This window comes from Thalassophryne amazonica, chromosome 16 (genome assembly GCF_902500255.1).
Source record: "Thalassophryne amazonica chromosome 16, fThaAma1.1, whole genome shotgun sequence".
Taxonomy (NCBI): Eukaryota; Metazoa; Chordata; class Actinopteri; order Batrachoidiformes; family Batrachoididae; genus Thalassophryne; species Thalassophryne amazonica.
The window spans coordinates 4,244,876-4,267,510 of record NC_047118.1 but is presented as its reverse complement, the minus strand read 5'-3'; the positions used below and the strand labels follow the sequence as shown (position 1 = coordinate 4,267,510).

The 22,635-nt window shown below is 41.4% G+C and overlaps 1 protein-coding gene and 1 long non-coding RNA gene across 2 annotated transcripts in view; both read left to right on the top strand.

The window, feature by feature from the left end:
• Positions 1-3,852, top strand: part of LOC117528491 (neurexophilin-1) — a 122,382-nt gene extending 118,530 nt beyond the window's left edge. Inside the window, exon 2 of the mRNA XM_034191126.1 lies at positions 3,045-3,852. Within this exon, the coding sequence (XP_034047017.1) occupies positions 3,045-3,818 (774 nt within the window). The 3' untranslated portion in view covers positions 3,819-3,852. The remainder of the gene's footprint in view (positions 1-3,044) is intronic.
• Positions 3,853-5,881: 2,029 nt separating this feature from the next.
• On the top strand, positions 5,882-15,567 carry LOC117527965. Its single transcript, XR_004565645.1, has 3 exons — positions 5,882-5,978; positions 11,245-11,249; positions 15,557-15,567. It is a non-coding gene; the product is annotated as an uncharacterized LOC117527965 (long non-coding RNA).
• The last annotated feature ends 7,068 nt before the right edge of the window (positions 15,568-22,635 follow it).

Here is a 22,635-nt window from a genome sequence, read left to right as displayed (position 1 = left end):
AGACTCAAGCTTCTCTACTATTGAGTTCCTGGATTTTTTTTAAATTGAGTTCATTTGCTTGTTGTTGAGACAAAGAATTTTGAAGAGCTGTTATGTACTGTACATGTTGTTCTTAGAATCATAATGTAAATGGTCTACAACAGAAAAAGTAATTCAAAAAATAATTGTATTGATATTTGTAATTATTTTCAAAAGGAACTGGATGCTTAACCAATTACATTTCTGAAACACAATAGTAACTGTAATGGATTGCTTTTAAAGTATCTCAATCATGCACTTTGTTTTGTTTTGTTTGTTTTTTTTTTTTGTTTTTTTTTTACTCTGGTTTTTCCATTTACTTTGTCCAGCTTTGTAAAAACCTTGTAACTGTTCGAATGGCCTAAGCAGTGGGTCACCCCTCTGAGTCTGGTCTGCTTCAGGTTTCTTCCTCAAAATCATCAGAGGGAGTTTTTCCTAACCACTGTCACCTGTGTGCTTGCTCTAGGGGTTGGTAAGGTTTTCAATTTATATTGTGCCAAATCACAACAAAACTGCCTCAAGGCACTTCACAAAAGCAAGGTCTAACCTGAATGAAAGGCAATCCCAAAATGCTGCAGGGATACTACATAAAGGGAGAAATGCAGGTTAAACCTTACTGTGAAGCACCTTGAGGCAACTTTGTTGTGATCTGGTGCTGTATAAATGAAATAAATGTAATTGAAAGTATTTACACTCAACTCTGGTTGGTAGGCTAGTTCCATAAATTTTCATATTGCGCAAGGGAACCTAAAGATATGTACTGTCTATACCTCACAAATAGAGCATGCACCTCAGACAATCAGCATGAGCAGGAATTGAACCCAGGTCTACATATTGGTAGCCCAAATCCTCAACCCGCTGTGTCCTTGATCAGACTGCATTGTCCCACTCCACCCCGCTGTAAGTAGGTGCCAGTTTTGGTTGGGAAAGTTACCTCAACCCTCTGAGGTCAAAGGGCATTTTCTCAGGTTTACTATATTTCCCTTTTATAATGCCCATGTGTTGTATATCAAAATGTCCAGAACAATCTCAGGTTTTAGAATGGGAGACACCTAGAACAGTGTGGAAAATTATAGTTTGGCTGAAAATATGAAATTCTTAAAAAAAAAAAAAAAAAAACTGTGTGTGTGTGTGTGCGTGTGTATATATATATATAAACAGTATGAACTAATTTAGTGTTAGAAATGGATTTACCAAAGTCTTTAGGCTACAAAAGTAGTGTAATATATAAGAATATTTTTAAAACATGTATAAAAAAAACTATATATGCAGTGCAGCAGTACTATCCACTGGGAAATGCGTGGCGGAGACCTGGAACCTTCCAAAACAGCATATTTATAAAATAATATTGCTTCAATTTTTGCTGAATATCTTACTTTCAAATAACTCCTTTTTGGATGAATAAAGTATTTCAGTGATGTAATGTTATGTAAAAAAAAATGTCCATTGCTACCATTAAAATACTGCACCAGTCAATAATAACAACAACAACAAAAAACCCTCCAAGTGTGTTTTTCCATGATGGTTTTCTTTGAAAGACTAAATAAAAATTACTGTTTTCATCCTGAAAATCTCCTAACATAAGCTACAGACAGAGTGCAGTGTTTCACAGGGTGAGAGAGGACACAGACCTATGTGATATTCTCCACCCTCTCGGATTGGCTGGAAGCCAAAGTTCATGTAGAGATGATGTAGAAATTAAAGCTGGGACTTTGTATTTTCAGGAAGTGGTTGGTTCATATACGTACTTTACCATATGGAGTCTAGTGAAAAGCATACAGAGGAAATAATGGTTGACACTGGCATAGATGTGCACTCTGAGTGCATTTCTAATTTATTTCAGAATAAAACATTTAAAGAAGCCAAAATGTTAATATAGTAAAGTGTGGGTACACACCCAAATTCCAAGTAACATTGTGTAAAGTCAGCAGGTTGAAAACTGTAGACCACAATGCTGAAATGCATTTATGTAGTGTCAATTTATTTACTTTTTAATTTTAATGTTCCTGTATGCAGACGATGCCCTACCCTCTGTATGGAGCCTCTCTGGGATTTTAACCTTGCCAGAAATGCCTATCAAAGTGAAGATTATTTATTTAAAAAATGATCTCTCCTGAACCCTCAATCTACCTTTAAGAAAAGGGAAGTAAAACCAAAAGAAAACTTTTAATTCAGATGATTCAAGACGCAATAAATTCTCCATGTGTTTCTATGCAGATGTCAGCTCCGGTGACTGTTTACAGAAGCAGAATTCCTTTTCTGACACCAACTTTTCAATGGTTAGAAAATTCATATAACAATCACCAGGACATGTGTTCAATTAAGAAGAAAGGACAATCACATAAGGTACAAGCACTTCCCGAGGCATTGAAGGTCAAATCAGATCAGGGGTCCTACCTCCTCTTGCCACAAATAGGCACTTTATGACATCATAAATCGACCTACAACCTCTGTTTCAGAGAAACGCCTTCAGAAAGCATTTTGGAATGACAGCGCCTCAATGTTTTATGGGATTATATAGCCTTTGAAGAAAATTGTCCATGTTCACAAATATCGATTAAACCGCCCAGGTCTACAAGAATAACACATTTTTATGTGAATTCAGATTTGGTGTGGATTTTCTTTTTAAATCTGTTCTTTGATCCCTCCGGCCTCTCCAGTAGCTCAAAGGAGGCATACGAGCCCATTACAAGTGAGCTTAGGGAATTACATCAGCTCACTGAAAACTAGACAGAAAGGAGCATTTTTGTTTTTCTCACAGTGGAGGTAAACAAACAAATGTAATCATGGCACCACCTGCAAAATTTCTACTATTTATTTATTTATATAACATTGATATAATGTCACGGGTGCTAACACCAGAGGTACGAACGCTAAATTAAATATCGATTAAACTTTACTTTGTATTCCGTCCACGTTTCTTTCTTCTTTTGATAAAAAAAACATCTCTAGTTTCTCTATTTTCTCACTACCTTCTTGTTTTCTGTTGTCTCTCTTCAATCACTATCTTCATCTCTTGGTTCTAGATTGCACTGGGTCAAGAAGATGACTCCTCCAGCCCGAAGAGCTCTTTAGATGTCTCTTCCAAGACAGTTGGCCTCCTGAGCGGGCAGGCGCCCCTCTCGCCCCTCAGTCGCTGGATGATTCACAGTAAAAGCAGGGCGGCCAATGCCACCTCCCTGGAGCTGCCTTACCGCTCCCCAATCCCTTTCTCGAAGCAGGAGTTTTCAAAACAGGAGTTCTGGGAGATGTTGGGCAGTGATCTCCTCAAACCTGATTCCTCCAGCTCCAGGGTCAAACGTCGACCCATTGTTAAAACTGGTAAATTCAAGAAGATGTTTGGCTGGGGGGACTTTTATTCCAACATCAAAACAGTGCGGCTTAACTTGATGATCTCCGGCAAGATTGTGGACCATGGTAATGGCACATTTAGCGTCTACTTCCGCCACAACTCCACAGGCCAGGGCAACATCTCAGTTAGCTTGGTGCCACCGGTTAAGGCAGTGGAGTTTGATCTGGAGCGCCAGAGTGTGGTCTACCCCAAGGACTCAAAGATCTTCAACTGCCGTGTGGACTACGAAAAGGTGGATCGCAAGAAGCGCACCTCGCTTTGCAATTATGACCCATCCAAGACCTGCTTCCAGGAGCAGATTCAGAGTCATGTTTCCTGGATTTGTTCTAAGCCTTTCAAGGTCATCTGTATCTATATTTCCTTCTACAGTACGGACTACCGCCTGGTACAGAAGGTTTGCCCGGACTATAACTACCATAATGAGATGCCGTACCTGCCATCAGGCTAAAAGACATATAGGGGGACAAGAGGTGGGAGAGGAGTGGAAAACGATGCTGTTGAGGCAGTGAGACACCTTTTTAAAAAAACAAAAAAAAGCTCTGTAGCCTGGCTGCTGTAAGATGTAAAAAAAGATATGCAAAACAATATGCAGAAAATGAGGCATTTAACCACAGAATTCACAGACTGGACCTTACTTGGAAAAAAAAAATCATTACAAACATGCCCATTTTTACCTCAACCCACCTCTTAGATGCCCATGTATCAGCTACGTCTATGGACCCATTTATGAGTGTTGTCTGAATGTCCTTTTAATTGCCCTTCGCAAAATCATTCTTGTACAAAGTGATGCTGTGGTATTTTCAGTAAAAGACAGCAATTAAAGGCTTTAATGATTCACCAGAGAATCTTGTGCAAAATCAGAATTTATGAGAAATACAAGTTTTAAGGGCAAATGCAATAACGACTGAAAACCTATCAGAGCATAAAAGCGAGAACTTTACACAAAACGTTGCAGTTCTCTCAAAGAACAACTGAATGTAAAGTGTAACCACAGTGTTGTTCAAGGTTGTCTCAGAACTGTCTCGTCCGTCCAAAGCTCTTTGTCAGTTCTTATTTTTCTGTCCACATCCTCTCTTTGGCATTTCACCGTTGAGTTTGTTGATGTGCAGTGTTTTGTCAAATTGAGCTACATCAGTCAGTCACATCTTCTCAGTTTCACCAAAGGAGATCAGGTCTGATGCTGCCACATCTACCACACTGCGGAACCGCCTGGAATCCTAGATCGCCACCGCACACGCAGACAACTGAAAGTCAGGAAGTACAAGCCCATGTACACATCTCATGAGCTTAGCTGATTAGTCAAACATATTATTCACATTTAAAGGGGAACATTACACAGTGAGAAATGCAATACTTTCCTATAAGAAACATACCAAAGAGCTGATATTCCACACTTTTTAAACTAGTACCACAAGTATATACCTTTATCAGACATTTGAACTTTGTGGTCTCCCGAGCTCCTGCGGGCCGCCATATTTGTAGAATATCCGCTCGGCGCTGACATCATTGATGAAGGACTGTACATGAGCTGGCGTGACCAAATAAGGAAGTGGGAAAGGTCATGGGGCAGAGGGTCATCTCTCTTGTTTGACGCACATGACGTGCAGCTCGTCAAGTGGGGTAAACAAGCAGTAAACAAAGTGAGTGATGACGTCAGAGGATCACATCAGAGCGCAGCTCGTCTGAAGGATTATAACAAGAAGTTAAATCTGTTAGAAACATAAAAATAAATCCTTACCAGCTGCAGACCAGAAGGAAAGAACACGCAACTGTTTTATCAAGCCATGACGATGTAAACAAGACAAATAATTACCTTTTTAGACAGCTCAAAATGCTTTCTGCAGCTTGTTAGGCATGCACGGGTGAACGGCTCCGGCTGCAGCCTCCTATACGATTCAGGAAGTGATTAGAGCTGTTTTCAACAACCAATTTGCAGAAAAAAATGATTAATCAGCCACAAAATAATTGTTTTATATAATGCAAAGTCCAGCACAGAACACGTGGCAGCCGGTGGAACGAAGAACGGCATACAGCTGTGAACACAGAGGGTGAGATGCCACAAACAGGAATGAGCAGATCAAAGAAAGTGGGGAGGGGGGGGGGGGGCGCCACTGCAACCGCTATAAACAAGTCTCCTCCGTTAGATCCAGAATCTATTCCACCCAGGAGCATGGACAACTGGATTAAAGTCTGGGATGGCAAAGATGTTGAGACAGGAACTTGGTGCCTGGCGCAATCTTGGCACGAAAACAGACCTTGAATTCAAGCTTCACTCGTTAATTGGCCACAAACACCCCGTGTCATGCCCTGTGTTTTGCAGCACAGCAATGGAGACTTCAATTAATGTACGGAATTACATTTGTTTGACATGGGCCATGTCCAAAATTGTAATTCCAACAGTGGACAGTGGCGCGTATGTACAGTCATTCGTCAATGACATCAGCACCGAGCGGACACTCTACAAAGATGGTGGCCCGCAGGCACGCGGGAGAGCGCGAAGTTCAAATGTACGTGCGGTACTAGTGTAAAAAATGTGGAATATCAGCTCTTTGGTGTGGTTCTTATTGGAAAGTATTGCGTTTCTCACTGTGTAATGTTCCCCTTTAAGGTTGATAATCAAAAAGTTGTCGCTAGAGTGATAATAAAATAAACCATTTCTGCAAGTAGGCTCAATGATATGATCGTTAGCCAAAAACACCAAAATGTCGTATTGCACCTCTACACATAACACTGACGTTTTTCTTCAAAGTGTTCAAAGTCTCACTTCTGCCTGGGCAGATAGCCAGTCACACTTTACAATAATGAAGTAGCCAACCAGAATCCAGGGGTGCAGGGGTGCCGTCAGGAAGTTTGGGCCCCATGAAAGGAAATCTTACTGGGACACCCTCCATATTATTTTGTCAGCATTATAATTGTATTGCCTATTGTATCATGGACCCCAAAGTCATTCTCCTTATTCTCCCCTTTTCAGCACCCCTACAGGGATGGCATGAGCCACCCGAGGCCACCCCCTGGACCCACCCATGAGAGTAAAATATTGAAACGTGCAAGAAAGTGCAGTTTCATGAGAAAAATCCAGCTCTTTGCCATAAGACACATGCAGTGCAAGAAAAATAACTAGATTCTGCAGAGGAAAAACCGGCCCTCCACAGTTAAGAGTGAGAGAGGTGGTGGAGTGAGAATGGTAGAGACGCAGTGAGCTCTTATAATTAAAGTGGAGGAGGAGACACAGAGTGTGCAGCTCCTTCTTTTGTCCCCTCTCTATGAAAAAGATTACATTTTGTTGCCGTCAGGATTCCTGATTTCACGCCTTGATAACTTTGCTCGTTCCCGACAAATACCGCCATGACTAAATTCAGCCCGTTATCCCGAATAAATGAAAATATTATCGTAATAATTACATATCATTTAATCTCCTTTAGAAGTAATTAGGTTTTCAATGAGAGTGCGAAACGTGTTCCTAAAAAATAAAAATAAAAAATCAAATCGGGGGGGGGGGGGGGGGGGGGGGGGGTAGGGGGATGAGAGCACATCTGTGTGGATTGTTGGTGCTTTTTGCTTGGAGCTGGCGTGTGAGACTCAGCCCACAGTTAACTGCTCTCATTAAGATAAATGGCTGGTGGCTGGCCCATCTCATGTTGCTCTCACAAACAATGAGTGGAGAGCAGCGCACAATGGAGCTAGGCTGACATTTTGTGTGCTAAGAGGTTACTGCCATCCTGGTTTTGAGACGGCGATGAGTTCTCGGTTCATTAACAGCGAACAGTCGCAGGGCAGGTGTGAAGCGATATTAAACAATGATAGCAGATAAGTGGTTTGAAGCTAATGTGCTGTGATGTCACTTATACTGGGCGCAATATGTGGAATCTCTGCAGCAATCTCTCCCAGGTGGAGCCGGCAGCAAGAAAGCACAAAAAAAGTCATCTTATGGGGAGGCGGGGTTACTGTAAGGCCACAATAAATGCCGTAGCAGCTGTGTTTGGAGGAGTGAGAACATAAAAATGAAAATGACAGATAAATATAGTAACAGACCTGCATTTGTTCATATTAAAGCGCTCATATTCTGATTAATTCTTAACTAAGCGAAAATGGCAGCGGCACAAGCCACCTGCAGCCAAGATATAAAGGCTGACTTCCTTATCCCTGCAACTGCATTACCAGAGCAAGTATTTTAAGTATGCAAAGGCGCGTCGCTTCTCCTGTTGACGACGCACTGTATGTAAAGTATACCTGTCATCTCGTAAGCATCTCACAATCAAGACCGCTCACAGAGGGGATTTTCCTAAAGGGGGGCATAATCACTCATCCTCAAGCAGGCTCAAAAGGATGCAGTAATCGCACTGCGATTGGTGCCATATTGCAGAAATGGTTTGACGCAATTTGGATTTCAAGGTGTGCATGGTAAGTCCAGGTGGGACGTGCAGCGTCAGTACCTGTCACATGAGAGATAAAGTGCATCTCAGCCACTCAGTGTGCTCTCGCCCCCTTCCTGGAAATTAAGGTGCCTTGACACTTGCACAAATTTGATCCGCACGCTGATACGCAATCTGCAGTGCTAGAGAGTAAACTCGTAAACTGTGCGCAGCTTTGTGCGAGTGTGCAAAGAAAATTTTCAAATGTTCAAAATCTCTGACACACATTATGTGAACGTCACGTGAACATTGTAAAAATAATTCAAAAACACTGAGTGTCAGTGCGAGTCATTGCTTCAGCGCAGTGCATCACAGCGAGGTTAAATCTATCGCAGACATAATTTTACAAATACTCATAAGAAGGAATGAACATGCAACTGTTTTACCAAGCTATTGCAATATAAATATTACAAATAATTACCTTTTAGACGGTTCCAAATGTGTTCTACACATAATGAAGCACACAAGAGTGAGACAGAAAAAAGCTGCAGCTGTAGAAAATTACTCTGATTCCAGAAGCGATTAGAGGTGTTTTCATCAGTCAAACTCTGAGAGAAAATGATTATTCCGCGACAAATTATTTATTTTATATAATGCAGCGTCTAGTGGCACAAAGCGTGGCATCCAGCGGAACACAGTGGAGCGCACTGGCACGATGACGTGCGTGGCAGTGCAGGGCTTAAATACATGCAAGTGTCAAGGTGCCTTTACTCAGCTGGCTCACTGTGATAGAGTTTGGTGAGTCCTGATAGTCGGATTGTTCAGTTAATGCCATTACTGACCCAGGAGACACACAAGTCTGTGGTCTACGTGAATCTGAATCCTTTTGGTTTGACACCAGGCGATATATACGAAGGGATGCACATAACTGGTACTCATTGTGCTCATTTGTGCTAAAATGTATTGATGGGCAGCAGAGGGAAACACTTTTCCTACAGTCTGTCATTGCTTTCCTCTTATGAAGTGCTTCCCTCGTGTTTTCTGTTACGCATAATTTATTTTTAGCACGCGCAAGCACCATGAGTACCAGTTATGTGCACCCCTGCGTATACGAATGGAAACAGTAAAGCTGTTCTTAGCGCGCTCCTTATAACCCGTATAATCTCATTACGGCATTAACCAGTCCACTGGGATGTTCCTCAGCAGATCCAGTCGGAGCAGTGTTGCATGAAGAGTAAGGACTTGTAATTCATGCATCATGTGTCTTACTCATGGATCACAGCAGACTCAGAATCACTGATACTGGACTCAGGACTCGTGTCCCTCATGTAAGGCCCCATTAAAAAAAAAAAAACACATTAGTTTATCATCCTTGTCATCAGAAAAATGTGACGAGGGTGGGCGGATTTTTATTTATTTTTCTTAGAAAGAGAGAACAAACAATACAGTAAAATTTTGAGGCTGGGAAATGAAACTTCCCCTTTACTATCGAGCTTGAGTGCTTTTTGGTACTAATGAGTCACTGTAGCGGAAGAAGTCAATCAATCAATCCATTTTTTTATATAGCGCCAAATCACAACAAACAGTTGCCCCAAGGCGCTTTATATTGTAAGGCAAGGCCATACAATAATTATGTAAAACCCCAACGGTCAAAACGACCCCCTGTGAGCAAGCATTGGCTACAGTGGGAAGGAAAAACTCCCTTTTAACAGGAAGAAACCTCCAGCAGAACCAGGCTCAGGGAGGGGCAGTCTTCTGCTGGGACTGGTTGGGGCTGAGGGAGAGAACCAGGAAAAAGACATGCTGTGGAGGGGAGCAGAGATCGATCACTAATGATTAAATGCAGAGTGGTGCATACAGAGCAAAAAGAGAAAGAAACAGTGCATCATGGGAACCCCCCAGCAGTCTACGTCTATAGCAGCATAACTAAGGGATGGTTTAGGGTCACCTGATCCAGCCCTATCTATAAGCTTTAGCAAAAAGGAAAGTTTTAAGCCTAATCTTAAAAGTAGAGAGGGTGTCTGTCTCCCTGATCTGAATTGGGAGCTGGTTCCACAGGAGAGGAGCCTGAAAGCTGAAGGCTCTGCCTCCCATTCTACTCTTACAAACCCTAGGAACTACAAGTAAGCCTGCAGTCTGAGAGCGAAGCGCTCTATTGGGGTGATATGGTACTATGAGGTCCCTAAGATAAGATGGGACCTGATTATTCAAAACCTTATAAGTAAGAAGAAGAATTTTAAATTCTATTCTAGAATTAACAGGAAGCCAATGAAGAGAGGCCAATATGGGTGAGATATACTCTCTCCTTCTAGTCCCCGTCAGTACTCTAGCTGCAGCATTTTGAATTAACTTAAGGCTTTTTAGGGAACTTATAGGACAACCTGATAATAATGAATTACAATAGTCCAGCCTAGAGGAAATAAATGCATGAATTAGTTTTTCAGCATCACTCTGAGACAAGACCTTTCTGATTTTAGAGATATTGCGTAAATGCAAAAAAGCAGTCCTACATATTTGTTTAATATGCGCTTTGAATGACATATCCTGATCAAAAATGACTCCAAGATTTCTCACAGTATTACTAGAGGTCAGGGTAATGCCATCCAGAGTAAGGATCTGGTTAGACACCATGTTTCTAAGATTTGTGGGGCCAAGTACAATAACTTCAGTTTTATCTGAGTTTAAAAGCAGGAAATTAGAGGTCATCCATGTCTTTATGTCTGTAAGACAATCCTGCAGTTTAGCTAATTGGTGTGTGTCCTCTGGCTTCATGGATAGATAAAGCTGGGTATCATCTGCGTAACAATGAAAATTTAAGCAATACCGTCTAATAATACTGCCTAAGGGAAGCATGTATAAAGTGAATAAAATTGGTCCTAGCACAGAACCTTGTGGAACTCCATAATTAACCTTAGTCTGTGAAGAAGATTCCCCATTTACATGAACAAATTGTAATCTATTAGACAATATGATTCAAACCACCGCAGCGCAGTGCCTTTAATACCTATGGCATGCTCTAATCTCTGTAATAAAATTTTATGGTCAACAGTATCAAAAGCAGCACTGAGGTCTAACAGAACAAGCACAGAGATGAGTCCACTGTCCGAGGCCATAAGAAGATCATTTGTAACCTTCACTAAAGCTGTTTCTGTACTATGATGAATTCTAAAACCTGACTGAAACTCTTCAAATAGACCATTCCTCTGCAGATGATCAGTTAGCTGTTTTACAACTACCCTTTCAAGAATTTTTGAGAGAAAAGGAAGGTTGGAGATTGGCCTATAATTAGCTAAGATAGCTGGGTCAAGTGATGGCTTTTTAAGTAATGGTTTAATTACTGCCATCTTAAAAGCCTGTGGTACATAGCCAACTAACAAAGACAGATTGATCATATTTAAGATCGAAGCATTAAATAATGGTAGGGCTTCCTTGAGCAGCCTGGTAGGAATGGGGTCTAATAAACATGTTGATGGTTTGGATGAAGTAACTAATGAAAATAACTCAGACAGAACAATCGGAGAGAAAGAGTCTAACCAAATACCGGCATCACTGAAAGCAGCCAAAGATAATGATACGTCTTTGGGATGGTTATGAGTAATTTTTTCTCTAATAGTTACTTTCTTTGTTAGCAAAGAAAGTCATGAAGTCATTACTAGTTAAAGTTAATGGAATACTCAGCTCAATAGAGCTCTGACTCTTTGTCAGTCTGGCTACAGTGCTGAAAAGAAACCTGGGGTTGTTCTTATTTTCTTCAATTAGTGATGAGTAGAAAGATGTCCTAGCTTTACGGAGGGCTTTTTTATAGAGCAACAGACTCTTTTTCCAGGCTAAGTGAAGATCTTCTAAATTAGTCAGACGCCATTTCCTCTCCAACTTACGGGTTATCTGCTTTAAGCTACGAGTTTGTGAGTTATACCACGGAGTCAGACACTTCTGATTTAAAGCTCTCTTTTTCAGAGGAGCTACAGCATCCAAAGTTGTCTTCAATGAGGATGTAAAACTATTGACGAGATACTCTATCTCCCTTACAGAGTTTAGGTAGCTACTCTGCACTGTGTTGGTATATGGCATTAGAGAACATAAAGAAGGAATCATATCCTTAAACCTAGTTACAGCGCTTTCTGAAAGACTTCTAGTGTAATGAAACTTATTCCCCACTGCTGGGTAGTCCATCAGAGTAAATGTAAATGTTATTAAGAAATGATCAGACAGAAGGGAGTTTTCAGGGAATACTGTTAAGTCTTCTATTTCCATACCATAAGTCAGAACAAGATCTAAGATATGATTAAAGTGGTGGGTGGACTCATTTACTTTTTGAGCAAAGCCAATTGAGTCTAATAATAGATTAAATGCAGTGTTGAGGCTGTCATTCTCAGCATCTGTGTGGATGTTAAAATCGCCCACTATAATTATCTTATCTGAGCTAAGCACTAAGTCAGACAAAAGGTCTGACTGTGAGGTCTGAAGTGAATGAGAAAAAAACGCACCTTGCAACCGTTGTACTTGGTGTCTAAACTACCTCCATAGTCCAGCGTACCACATGCATACTGGCTGTAAAAATCACTCATGGTCATCTCGGGGGAAATGCTCGGCTTTGTCGGCAATCTGTACCACCTCGCGTCTGTGACTGTCAGTGATGACAAGCAGAAAGTTCCGGGTCCGGCTTGCTAAACTTCGGCCGTCTTCGGCCAAAGCACACTCGCCACCCAGCAGATGTACTGGATGTTGCACCAGGTGTACCTCAATAATATTTAGCAAAATTACAAAAAAAAAAAACTAATAAATGATGCAGGCAAGGATGACACATTGTTTTGCTTTTTAATGGAGCCTAACTCAAGTTTCCATCAGGTCCACTCTGACTCACAAATCGATGACATGGACTCATGTAACTCACAGATCCACTGAGTGTAGCTTCACCTCACTTCCTTACATTTCACAGCAGACTCAGATTCGTTGATGCTGATTTGTCCATGTGTCCAGACTCAGGTAGCTCACAGAACCATTGTTCATCAGGTTTAGGTCCTCTTTAATACCGATCGCTCCCTGCCTGCAGACTTGGGACTTGTGCAACTTGCAGATCCACTCAACGTGGCTCAGGTGCACTTCACAAATCACAGCGGACTCAGATTTGTTGATACTGTTTTCTGTCTGCAGGTCGAGTTGAGACTCATGTAATTCAGACTCAGTAGAATGTTGGACCACAGAGTTACTTACCAGTCATGGATGAATGTTTAAATTCACACAATATTTGATCGACAAAACTGCAGATTTGAGTGTTGGACAAACAGCAAAATTTTGCAGAATAAATTAGTGGGAAAACACTAATTCTTTAGTTGTCCCTATTTTTTGAGTAGCTTACAGCCTAATATTGCAGCCGAGTAGCACATGTTCCAGAAATGTAATTTCTTTAATCAAAATTGCAAACGGATTAACAAAACACTGCCCCAGTTAGTTATTTGTAGGTGGAGACACTGGACTTGAGTGTCACCAGTTGGATTTCTGCGCTGGTAGGGGTCCTGACTCAAGTGGCTCAAATGATCCGGATCCTTTAAGTGAGTGATTCTCAAGAATTCAGATCCGTAAAATCTATCACATTTGTTACACTGTACATCCATGACCTGTTGTTGAACCCCGGCGTGGGGGAGCTCCTCGCATTGCCCCGCCCACACTCCCACGCTGAGCTGGCTAATCTCTTAGAGCTTAACACCAAACATGAACATCTGCAGTGAGAACACCTTCTCTCCTTTTCTAGCTGTCCATTTCTCTCTTTATCTGCATCCCATCAAACACACACCTTTTTTTTGTTCCCCCACCCCTTTTTCTTTTACCCTGTTCAAAGCAACGTACATAAGCCCCTGGATCTCCAGGATGTGAAATCTCCTCAAGAGTACAGAAACACCCCAGTAACGTCAACCCTCCTCCCCCCAACCCGCCTCCTGCAGGGCGCCCGGAGAGATGCCGGACACTTGTTTTGGAATTAATAAGCCGGACATACGAGAGCTGTACTGACGTCAAAAAGACAGGGACAGGTGTTGGACTACCTGCCGGGAATAAAAGGCTTCCACTCCTCGCCTCAAGATTTACAGCAATACTCTCACCCAGAATCCACCCTCGCCGCCTCTGCAGGATGAGCGGCAGAACGGCTGCAGGGCGAACTGGAAAAAACAGTGGTGTCGCTGTGGGACGGACAGCGTTGTTATGGCAGCAGCCTTACTGTTGACCAATCTAGTGCCAACGGACATGTGGATACTCGGCCTTAGAGACTGTAACACAACACTCAGCAAAGAATAGAAACAGCACTTGAGTATCCAAAATATATATATATATATACATATATATAAATATATAAAGGAAAAGACTGCTCAGATCTGAATAAAGCTGTATTTAAATGTGGGTTATGCAGTGGAGGTCGTCTTTTTTTTTAATCTATTTTTGTTCCTCCCCCCGTTAAGTGGATGATATTGTATGTGGATGATATGATAGCATTTACTGTGGTTTATGAATAAAGTACATCAAAGTTCTTATCACGTCCCAGTAGAGAAGCAGACTCTGGACTTCTATTTGGTTTTGGTTCACGTATAGGAAAATCATGTCAACAGTGCGGAAGTTTCCATTTTCTCTATTTGCATACCTGTACTGTTTGCCAGCGGCAAAGAAGAGATGTGACTTTTTTTTTTTTTTTTTGCTGAGGGCCCTTGCAGATAAAAATGCAAACAGAGAAACTGAGGGAGAAAAAGGATCAGAAAGGAAAACAGGGGTGAGGCAGAGAGGAAGGAAATGTTTCAACTGGAAAGATGTGCGAACACAACTCTATCCCCTAATTAGCTTTTTTGCCCCCCACACCCGCCCTCTCGGCTCCCCGTGCACGCTCGCACGCTTTCTTTGTTGTGCATCCTCACACTCGCCTTCATTTTAAGATGTAATTGACATCAAAATTCAATCTTCTTCTTAATTAAATCCCAGACAACTGTTAACAAGCACTTGGGTTCAAACATTCAGCTCACAACTTCCTTAAAAAAAAAAAAAAGAAGAAATCGATTAAGGCACACCCAGAGGCGATGCCAGATCCCTACCCTGTTCTCATAAAAGCTTCGCCTGCCTCAGGATAACCTTGCCGGAGATGATGAAAGAGAAGCAAATAAGTCAACAAGGAGACACACAGAAGAAGAGAAATCTAATTTAGAAGAAAGCAGGACTGAGGTTAATGTGAAAGCTGCGATGGCGGCGCGCCGGGTCAAATGGGTGCATGGACAAATGTTCTGCACCACATGCGCTGATGCACACAGAGAACAGTAATACTCTATGTGGTGGTGGGCGAGAACAAATCGAGACTGCGAGCTTCTTTTGAAATAAAAGGGCAGTTCAACATGAGTAATGCAAAGCTGCATGTTAGCCAATCGGGAAAAGAGCTCGTCACGGCACGAGGCGGCGCGCTCAGCTTGGAATGACAAATAGACGCCCAGAAAAATAACCTTGGGGTAACAAAACGTGTGTCAGGGAGAGACAATCAGATAAAATATGGAGGTTAGTGAGGAGGAGTGGCATCAACAAAAAGGTTTATAATTTTATGTTCACTAATAATTCTGATAATTATTTCCAACAGTAAGTTTGAACACAACCAAAGGCAGCTTTGGTCTGACAGTAGACATCACCCCGTGTCACAGCATCACCACTTCAGGCAAATCTAAACCATCATTTCTCCACAATTACAAAGAACATCCAATTTTTCTACCAGATTATACACAAAACCAAACTCCTACTGAGTGTTTTATTAAATATCAGAGTTCATTACTTCTGTGACTTGAGATGTCAAAATGCAAAAGCTGGTAGTCAGCAGTAATATCAGTGAAATCACATGATTCCCAATTTGATACCACGGTTAAAAAAGTTAATTATGAAGTCAAATGTATGTTTAGATTTAAAACATCTTTGAAACTTTAACCACACATTTACAAATAATATGTAATTATGAATGTATTTACCAAGTACAGTAAAACCACAATCCACAAACCACATTATTCATTTTCTGCTGCTTGTCCAGGTTTTGGTTGCAGTGGCAGTAGACCAAGCAGCTCAACCCACACTTCCCTATCCTCAGCCAAGTCCTAACTCTTCCTGGCTGATCCTGAGGTGTTCCCAAGCCAGCTGGGAAATGTAATCCCTCCAGTACATCCTGGGTCTTCCCCAGGGCCATCTCCCAGTTGAACATGCCTGGAAGCCCACCCTAGAGAGACATCCAGGGGGCATCCTCACCCGATGCCCAAACCACCTCAATGGGATCCTTTTGACGCGAAGAACTGTGGGTCTACTCAGAGTCCCTGACCGATAGTCGAGCTTCTCACTCTGTCCAGGAGTGTAAACCCAGATACCAAGCAGAGGAATCTCATTCTCACTCCTTGTGTCTGTAACCTTGTTCTTTCGGTCATTACCCAAAGTTCATGACCATAGGTGAGGATAGGAGCGTAAATCCACTGGTAAATTGAGTCTCACCTTCTGGCTCAACTCTTTCTTCACCAAGATGTTCCAGTACAGTGTTCATCAGACGCCACCCCAATCTGTCTATTGAGCTCACCCTCCAACTTACTCATGAACAACACCCTGAGATATCTGAACTCCTCCACTTGGGGCAGTAACTCTCCACTGACCCAAACATACATTAAACTAGAGCACCGCACACAGAGCGCAAACCTGTGCCAGCAATTCCACAAATTCCAAAAAAGTGCTGTTAGAAGTGGCTTTTCAGAAGATGAATTATAATACAAATGTAGATCAAAAGGGCTTTTCAATGTTAAAATCGATTATCCGCTAAATCTGCAATATGGATCAGATCAAACTTAGTGTACTCATGAGAGTGCCAGTTTGCTCCTCACTGACACAAATGAGTGATTGAGGCACTTTTGACTGAGATGTAATGCAAAATGTACACCAAATAGGCTTTTCAAAATTAAATTCAAATGTCTACAAAATTGGCACCATGGTGAATTAGGGGTTAGCACTGTTGCCTCACAGCGAGAAGGTAATGGGTTCGATTCCTATCTGTGGCCTTTCTGTGTGGAGTTTGCATGTTTTCCCCGTGTTAGTGTAGGTTCTCTCTGGGTGCTCCAGCTTCCTCCCACATTCAGACATGCAGGTTAGGTGGATTGGAAACTTTAAATTTTGCTGTAGGGGCATGTGTGGTTTGATTGTCTATATGTGGCCCTGCGACAGACTGGCATCCTGTTCGGGGTATGCCCCACCTCATGCTCTATGACTGCTGGGATCAGCTCCATCCCCCAGTGACCCTTAATTGATCTGATCCACAATCTGGATCAGACTTTGTTAGGTGACAGTGCAGGCCAGTCTGCACCTCACATTCAAATATGAGAGTGATTGGGGCACGTTTGATTAAGATATAATATAAAATATACATTAAATGGGGTTTTCCATTGTTAAATTTAAATGGCCACAAAATCTATAATCCAGATCAGATCTGGATCAAACCTTGTCAGTCTGCAAAGGATACCATCCTGCATAATGTTCTCAAATATGAAATAAATTAGGCCTTTTTTGACAAAGTTATACATTTTTGAAAATCTTTTCAATGTTAAAGGATCTGGATTTTTCCAATATTCCAAGAATTTCCTGACCTTTGTCCTATGACCTTGAAAACTGAATCAGTTTTTGCCTATCTGTATATGAATCTTCATATACTTCTTAATATGTCATAATGATATGTAAAAATTGTGGGTTACAGGCTGTCGTTCACAAACAAAGAAACAAAAACGGTTGAAAACATCCACAGTAGCAGAACATTGTTTGAAATGTATGTCCATATATGACAGAGTACTGTAAGCATATAGTAAATCCAAGGTGATTCAGTACATGCCTGAAACTGCAGTTAAAATGCGTTTGGTGTTCATCAATCATCAATAAGTAAAGGCTTATTCTCATGCAAGTTTCACTTTAAAATCTTACAGTAGTGTTCAGAATAATAGTAGTGCATATCATGAATGCTTGGTCTTGTTGGATTTGTGAGAATCTACTGAATCTACTGGTACCTTGTTTCCCATGTAACAATAAGAAATATACTTAAAACCTGGATTAATCTTTTTAGTCACACAGCACTACTATTATTCTGAACACTACTGTATGTGTTCTTGAAGTAACAGAGTTGGAGGCAGAATTTTTCAACCGATGGCCATAATAGGACCAGCCAAAGACCAGGAACGTTAGGAATGATGTCGTTAGTGAAGCAGTTTACTGGGAGTCATGGCTTCTACATGATACAACACTTAAACGAGGCACACTTAAATTCTGTCATGTGTATTATCACTCTGTGACATTTTTTCATTGGTTATATTTTACTTTTATTACCAACGATAATGATGTGTAACAGCTAGCGCTCCCTGACTCCACTGTCTGTGGTAGCGAGTTGCTATGAACCACTGGCCCATAACGTACTTGAGTTCAACCACTGTAGGATTCAAACACTGTACAGTTCTTTGAGATCGATGATCAAGTGCCAGGTTTGATCAAATCTGATGTGCAACTCCAGACTAGAAATGAGGTTTAGAATGCAAATTCTTATTGATAGGATGTGGACGGTCAGGACAGTCCTACTACCAGAGGTGGCTGCAGTGATTAATAGTCTAAACACATACTTCAAAAGGGGTTTTGTGGACTGTATGACTGCGCTGAGTTTTAAACTATAATTCTTATGAATCAATCTTAAATTCTGTGTGGAAAGGTTCTCTCTCTCTCTCTCTCTCTCTCTTATGGCGTTTCTGGCTGGACCATCGTTTTCTTTTCATTTTATCAATAGGGTTGTTTGGAAATATAACCATGTTGTTTGAGTTTTAGAATGCAAAGCAATCAGAAAGTAGAATGCAACTGGAAAGTATTCAGTGTTTCACTTTTTTCACGTTATGTTAGTCTTATTTCAAAATGGAGTAAATTAAGTTTTTCCCCTCAAAATTCTAGTCCCAACACCCCATAATGACAACATGAAAGATTTTTTTTTTTTTTTGGAAGGTTTTGCAATTTAAAAAAAAAAAACAAAAAACTAAGAAATCATATGTATATACGTATTCACACTTTTTAGCCCAATACTTTGTTGATGCATGTTTGGCAGCAATTACAGCTTCAAGTCTTCTTGAATATGATGCCACAAGCTTGGTGCAACTACAACCCTAATTCCAATGAAGTTGGGACGTTGTGTAAAATGTAAATTAAAACAGAACACAATGCTTTGCTAATCCTCTTCAACCTATATTCAACTGAATACACCACAAAGACAAGATATTCAGTGTTCAAACTAAAATTTGAAATATGGACTCATGAGACCACAGCATACTTTTCCACTTTGCATCTGTCCATTTTAAATGAGTTTGGGCCCAGAGAAGGTGGTGGCATTTCTGGATGTTGTTGATGTATGGCTTTCGCTTTGCATGGTATAGTTTTAACTTATATTGTAGATGTAGCGATGAGCTGTATTAATTGATAATGGCTTTCTCAAGTGTTCAATGATGTTGTTTTTTTTAATGCAGTGCCACCTGAGGGATCGAAGGTCAGGGGCATTCAATGTTGGTTTTCGGCCTTGCCGCTTACATGTCGAAAGTTCTTCAGATTCTCAGAATCTACTGATTATATTATGGACTGTAGATGATGGGATCCCTAAATTCCTTGCAATTGAACAATGAGAAACATTGTTCTGAAACTGTTGGACCATTTTTTCACACAGTTGTTCACAAAGTGGTGATCCTCGCCCCATCTTTGCTTGTGAATGGCTGAGACTTTTGGGGATACTCCTTTTATACCAAATCATGACACTCACCTGTTTCAAATTAGGTGATCTTTGAGCATTCATCAACTTTCCCAGTCTTGTGTTGCCCTGTCCCAAGTTTTTTGAAAAGTGTTGCAGGCATCCATTTCAAAATGACCAAATATTTGCACAAAAATAATAAAGTCTAATGATTTCAATATTAAATATCTTGTCTTTGTGGTGTATTCAGCTGAATATAGGTTGAAGAGGATTTACAAATCATTATATTCTGTTTTTATCTACATTTTACACAACGTCCTAATTTAATTGGAATTGGGGTTGTATCTTTGGGCAGTTTGGTCCATTCCTCTTTGTAGCACCTCTCAAGCTTCATCAGGTTGGATGAGGAGCGTCGGTGCACAGACGTTTTCAGATCTCACCAGAGATGTACATGTGATTTGGTAGTTTTTTTTTTTTAATAAATTTGCAAAAATCTCTAATGTTTTTTTCACATTGTCATTATCGGTATTGTGTTTAGATTTTTTTTTTGAAGAAGAAGAAGAAGAAAAAAATGAATTTCATACATTTTGGAATAAAGGCTATAACATAAAATGTGGAAAAAGTGAAGCGCTGTGAATACTTTCTGGATGCACCGTAATAGTACATTTCAGTTTCACTTAGCAGCAATCACACCTGCTCCAAATCCATCATTAGTCCAGCATCCACTAACCATCCAGCAGGTGGTACACATGTTTATGGGACTTTAGCTAGACAAAACAAAGTTGCTTGTACATTAAAGTTCAACAGATTTGACAGAGTCTTTCTCATCACTGACTCATCTTCAAAGCTTTTCTGGGTTCGGGTCGCGGGGCAACAGCTCCAGCAGGGGACACCAGACTTCCCTTTCCCATGTCACATTGACCACCTCTGACTGGGGGATCCCAAGGCGTTCCCAGGCCAGTGTGGAGATGTAATCTCTCCACCTAGTCCTGGGTCTTCCCCGGGGTCTCCTCCCAGATGGACATGCCTGGAACACTTCCCTAGGGAGGCGCCCAGGAGGCATCCTTACCAGATGCCCGAACCACCTCAGCTGGCTCCTTTCAGTGTGAAGGAGCAGCGACTTTACTGCGAGCTCCCCATGGATGACCAAACTTCACACCCTATCTCTAAGGGAGACACCAGCCACCCTCCTGAGGAAGCCCATTTCGGCTGCTTGTACCCGCAATCTAGTTCTTTCGGTCATGACCCAACCCTCATGACCATAAGTGAGAGTAGGAATGAAGACTGATCAGTAGATCGAGGAAGTTGCCTTTTGGGTTAGCTCACTTTTCGTCACAACAGTACGTAGAGCGAATGCAATACCGCCCCTGCTGCACCGATTCTCTGGCCAATCTCATGCTCCATCACCCCCTCACTCGTGAACAAGACCCCGAGGTACTTGAACTCCTTCACTTGGGGCAAAGCCCTATTCCCTACCTGGAATAGGCAATCCATCGGCTTTCTGCTGAGAACCATGGCCTCAGATTTAGAGGTGCTGATCCTCATCCCAGCCGCTTCACACTTGACTGCGAACCGATCCAGTGAGTGTTGGAGGTCACCGGCTAATGAAGCCAACAGGACCACATCATTTGCAAAAAGCAGTGATGAGCAAACTGGAAACCCTCCTCCCCACGACTACATCTCAATATCCTGTCCATGAATATCACAACAGGATTGATGACAAGGCGCAGCACTGGCGGAGGCCAACCTCCACCAGAAACAAGTCCAACTTACTGCCGAGCACCCAAACACAGGTCTCGCTTTGTGAGTCCAGAGATTGGATGGCCCTGAGAAGGACCCCCTCACCCCATACTCCCTCAGCACCTCCCACAGTATCTCCCAGGGTACCTGATCATACACCTTCTCCAAGTCCACAAAACACATGTAGACTGGATGTGCATACTTCCAGGCACCCTCCAGGATCCTTGTGAGAGTAAAGAGTTGGTCGGTTGTCCCACGACCAGGACGGAACCCGCATTGTTCCTCTTCAATCAGAGGTTTAACTATCGGCCAAACCCTCCTTTCCAAGCACCCTGGAGTAGACTTTAAACAGAAGGCTGAGTAGTGTGATGCCCCTGTAGTTGGCACACACTCTCTGGTCCCTCTTTTTAAATATGGGGACCACCACCCCAGCTGGCCAATCCTTATACACTGTCCCAGACCTCAACGCAATGTTGAAGAGACGTTCCATCCAAGACAATCCCTCCACACCCAGCGCCTTCAGCATTTCTGGACACAGAGTCTTTATTTTATCCTATTTTAATTTATTTTTTATTATTATTATTATTATTATTATTATTATTATTATTATTATTATTGTGTTAAACTGGAGGTATTGGTCTGATTTATCAATCCTTTAACTCACTGTATTTTAGCGAGTAAATACTAAGACTTCCTAATCCTACAAAAAAATGAATGTTACAATTACAACATGCCTCCCCCCCACACACACACACACACATATACACAGACAGACACAAAAATCAGTGTCTGAAAAACTGATTGGGGCCTCTAAAATACACAATCCCCTGTGTCTTGGTTTTAACTTATGTTTGCTTGACAAACTTAACCCACTTCTGTTTCCCTCTTTGTTCATTTCATAATTTACTTTTTCATTTTGCTCAACTCAGTTTGTATAGTTGTGCAGCTTCAGATTGACCTTATTTGTTCCAGCATGAAACAAATTCATGAAATATTCCTGTTGCCTTCTCATTTTTGAACCAGTTGTTTTCCATCTGCCAATGAATTTGGTAGCTGATTGATGAAAGCAACAATATCACACACGCACATATATCTATATATCTATCTCTCTCTCTCTCTCTATATATATATATATATATATTATATACACACACACATACATACAAAGTGCACTTAATTGCCAATTACTGAACTTGCATTGTTGCTATGACAAAAAAAAACCTTAGTCTGCATCTGGATTGTCTTTCACATCATGCGGAATGTCTTGCACAAATTGATTAAGCTTTTGTTACCTGGATACCAACTCTATCCAGATGCAATTTATGATCACACCTGACCGCAGTGCACTCACTGAATTCAAACGCGCTTGATATTCTGGACTGCATGTTGAGGTAGTCATGGTCACACAGTTATTCCTGGCACAAATGCAAATG